General features: G+C 33.5%; 1 protein-coding gene across 1 annotated transcript in view; it reads right to left on the reverse strand.

Annotated features, from left to right (window-relative positions):
- Positions 1 to 439, reverse strand: part of Otc (ornithine transcarbamylase) — a gene marked incomplete at its 3' end in the record, with an annotated part of 21632 nt that extends 21193 nt beyond the window's left edge. The window contains exon 1 of the mRNA XM_050133615.1: positions 291 to 439. Coding sequence (XP_049989572.1) covers positions 291 to 424 — 134 coding nt within the window. The remainder of the gene's footprint in view (positions 1 to 290) is intronic.
- Between the last annotated feature and the right edge of the window lie 132 nt (positions 440 to 571).

A 571-nucleotide genomic window follows, 5' to 3' on the forward strand; every position in this document is an offset into this window, starting at 1 on the left:
TCTTTTATATATATATATTTATTTATTGTTTTGTTTTTATTTCTTTTTTTTTTAATTGACATGGCCGTTTTCTTAGACTCACACTTCCTTGATGGTTAAAGGTAGGAGCCGTCTTGATAATTTTTAAATTTGGAATTTTTTTAATGATACGCTTCTTGATAATTTTTAAATGGGCATTGTTATAGAAAACCTAGATTCGAGGGCATTTACATTGTCACCTTCTCTTTTACACGAATCCGCCAGAGTTCGGAGTAACCGTTTGGAAAGGAAAAAAAATAAAATTTACGCACCGAGCTGTGTCCGTGAGGCTCTCATTCACGCCTAGGTGGACGTCTTGCGTGGTCAGGAAGCACGGGTGTCCGCCCAGCAGAGCGAAGCCTGCAGTGAAAGGAAAAAATAAATATAAATAAATATATTCCAGCATAGACAGGGCTACACAGAGAAACCCTGTCTCAGAAAAAAAATAAAATAAAAATTAAAAAAAAAAATCAAAGCCAAACACAAAAAAAATAAACTTCATAAAACTGTAATGTAAAAAGGCAAATGCTTTTTTTTAAAGGAGATTAAAGAA

This window comes from Alexandromys fortis, unplaced genomic scaffold (genome assembly GCF_014885135.2).
Source record: "Alexandromys fortis isolate MF-2015 unplaced genomic scaffold, M_Fortis_MF-2015_v1.1 scaffold_893, whole genome shotgun sequence".
NCBI classification, from domain to species: Eukaryota; Metazoa; Chordata; class Mammalia; order Rodentia; family Cricetidae; genus Alexandromys; species Alexandromys fortis.